A 2500-nucleotide genomic window follows, 5' to 3' on the forward strand; every position below is an offset into this window, starting at 1 on the left:
ATTTTTGTTTTGTGTAGCTCTTGCCTATTGTTTTGTGTGCGTGTGTGTGTACGTATATATGTATATATATATATATATATATATATATATATATATATATATATATATATATATATATATATATATATATATATATATATATATATATATATATATATATATATATTTGTTGATTTATTTACTTATTTTTATATTTATTTAGTCATAATGTAAATGTTGTTTCGCTGGCCATACGGATTTTATATAGCTGTTTACCAGCTATTGTTAAGTCGTATACTGTGGTTAGCGGCTAGTTTCATTGTTCCCCCGTGGACATTGTTCTGTGGTATCTGAATAATGTTTGCTTGCCTCACTTTTCCTTGGGATTTCCAACGCCACTTTGCATGCTGGGGGAACAGCCGAGCCTCCTCATTAACCAGGAATGTTTTGTTTTTTAAGCCTATCGACCTAGGAGGAGCTCGGCCGCGGTCTTGCGTGGGGGAGGAGGCTCGAGGGGGGGGGGAGGCACGCTCTTTGGAGCTCGCCTTGACTCACGAACACCTCCCTCTTCCTCTTCCTGCCCTCCCGAGCCCCTCCTTCCCAGCCCAAGTATCTCGCCCAGACGAATATGTTTAAACAATTCGCCTTTTTAGCTCCGCCCAGAACGTGTCTGGATTGGCACGCCCCGGCGGCCCTAATTATCATATATCCAGACTTTTGGCTTCGTAAGACAGGCCGACCCGCGCTAACCGCCGTCTATCTTCCCCACAGGTTTCTGAGCGTGAAGAAGTGGCTGCTGCGTAAGAAGCACCAGATTGAGCTGGCGAGGAAGCGCGGCTGGAAGGGCTACTGGGTATGTCTGAAGGGCACGACGCTCCTGTTCTACCCGTGCGACTCGCGCGAGGGCCGCTCCGTGGAGGCGGCGCCCAAGCATCTCATCATCGTGGACGGCGCCATCATGCAACCCATCCCCGAGCACCCGAAGAGGGACTACATCTTCTGTCTTTCCACGGCGTTCGGAGACGCTTATCTCTTCCAGGTGAGAGTTGTTCTCTCCTTGTTCTCTCGAGATTTTTCTTGTTATTGTGTCTTTTCAGGTGGGAGTTTTATTTCCGGGTTATGGCGGACGAGTGGGGAGTAGTCCGGCGGGGAGACCGATGTTTTGTGCCTTGCTCTGCGTTGTGTTAATGTACTGGGGAAGGAATGCGCTGCACTCGCTCGCGTGCACATTTTCTCTTAGGCGGACATCCTTTTTACTGGAAGCTTAAATTGCAATTGCACCTGCTGATGTGAGGGATAATTGGCAAACCAAATCCCTGTAACTGACATGAAGACTATTGCATATCGCCGTAATTAGTAATCAGCATTATGTGATGTAATTCCTGATGTCCAGTAGACAAAAAAATCTGATAAATAATTACTTAAATTCCTTATCATTTAAAATAAAAATATTACTCACTCTGCTAATTAAAGTAATAGTAATTTTGACAACCACAAAAAATGTAGTCGATAGAAATACTTGTGCATTATAGAGCACAAGAATATGTTTTTGACAAAATATTGCTTATGTATAGAAAAGAGAGATAGACAAAGGTCATAATTTCGCCTCGCATTGTGGCGCACGAGCGCGGCAAAGGCCTCTCGATAAGGGAGCATGACTATATCACAGATTTCCCGGCGCTGAGAGAATCCCTACCAACCAGGCCACTTTACATCGACGCACTGAGGAAATATTGACCAAATAGCAGGAAGAGGAGCGTCGCTTTGGCCAGGGTGGGCGTGGAGGCCATACGGGCATCACGGGTAAAGTGAGCGCTGTGAGGCGTGTGAGGGTGTGTGCGTGTGTGTGTTGCGAGGTGCACGGGGTCGGCCATTTAAGAATCAACAATAAACAATAGGACGGTCTTGGGGTACGGGTGAATAAGAGGGGGGGGGGGAGAGGAGAGAGAGAGAGAGAGAGAGAGAGAATCGATAGGAGCAACACAGTGGGATGGGTAGAGGTGATGAAGAAGGTGGTCAGACGAGAATCGGTGATAATAATGGTGGGGGGGGGGGCGTTCGCTGACCCGAGGTACGGGATTGAGATGGAGGCGACCGGTTTAGAATCCATGATAACAACGGGGCGCCTTGTTTTGGTGTGTGTGTGTGTGTGTGTAAAATAGAGAGAGAGAGAGAGAGAGAGAGAGAGAGAGAGAGAGAGAGAGAGAGAGAGAGAGAGAGAGAGAGAGAGATGGGGGGGTGAGAAAGAGAAAGGGGGGAATAGAGAGAAGAGGGGAGAAAGAGAAGGAAGAGGAGGGACAGGGGAGTGAGGGAGGAAGAGAGAGAGAGACATAGACAGAGACAGAGACATACAGACAGATAGAGATAGAAAGAGAGAGAGAGTGAAGGGGGGAGAGGGAGGGAGGGAGGGAAGGTGTGAGAGGGAGAGAGAGAGAGTGACGGGAAGAGAGAGAGAGTGAGGGGGGAGAGAGTGAGAGTGAGGGAGAGAGAGAGAGAGAGAGTGAGGGTTAGAAAGAGAGAG

The 2500-nt window shown here is 47.4% G+C and overlaps 1 protein-coding gene across 2 annotated transcripts in view; it reads left to right on the plus strand.

The window, feature by feature from the left end:
- The window catches only part of sif (still life), a gene marked incomplete at its 3' end in the record, with an annotated part of 557800 nt that overhangs the window by 462920 nt on the left and 92380 nt on the right, over nucleotides 1–2500 (plus strand). For both annotated transcript variants that reach the window (XM_070124351.1, XM_070124352.1), the window contains 1 exon segment: nucleotides 751–1018. In XM_070124351.1, the coding sequence (XP_069980452.1) occupies nucleotides 751–1018 (268 nt within the window).

Source organism: Penaeus vannamei, chromosome 8, assembly GCF_042767895.1.
Source record: "Penaeus vannamei isolate JL-2024 chromosome 8, ASM4276789v1, whole genome shotgun sequence".
NCBI lineage: Eukaryota > Metazoa > Arthropoda > Malacostraca > Decapoda > Penaeidae > Penaeus > Penaeus vannamei.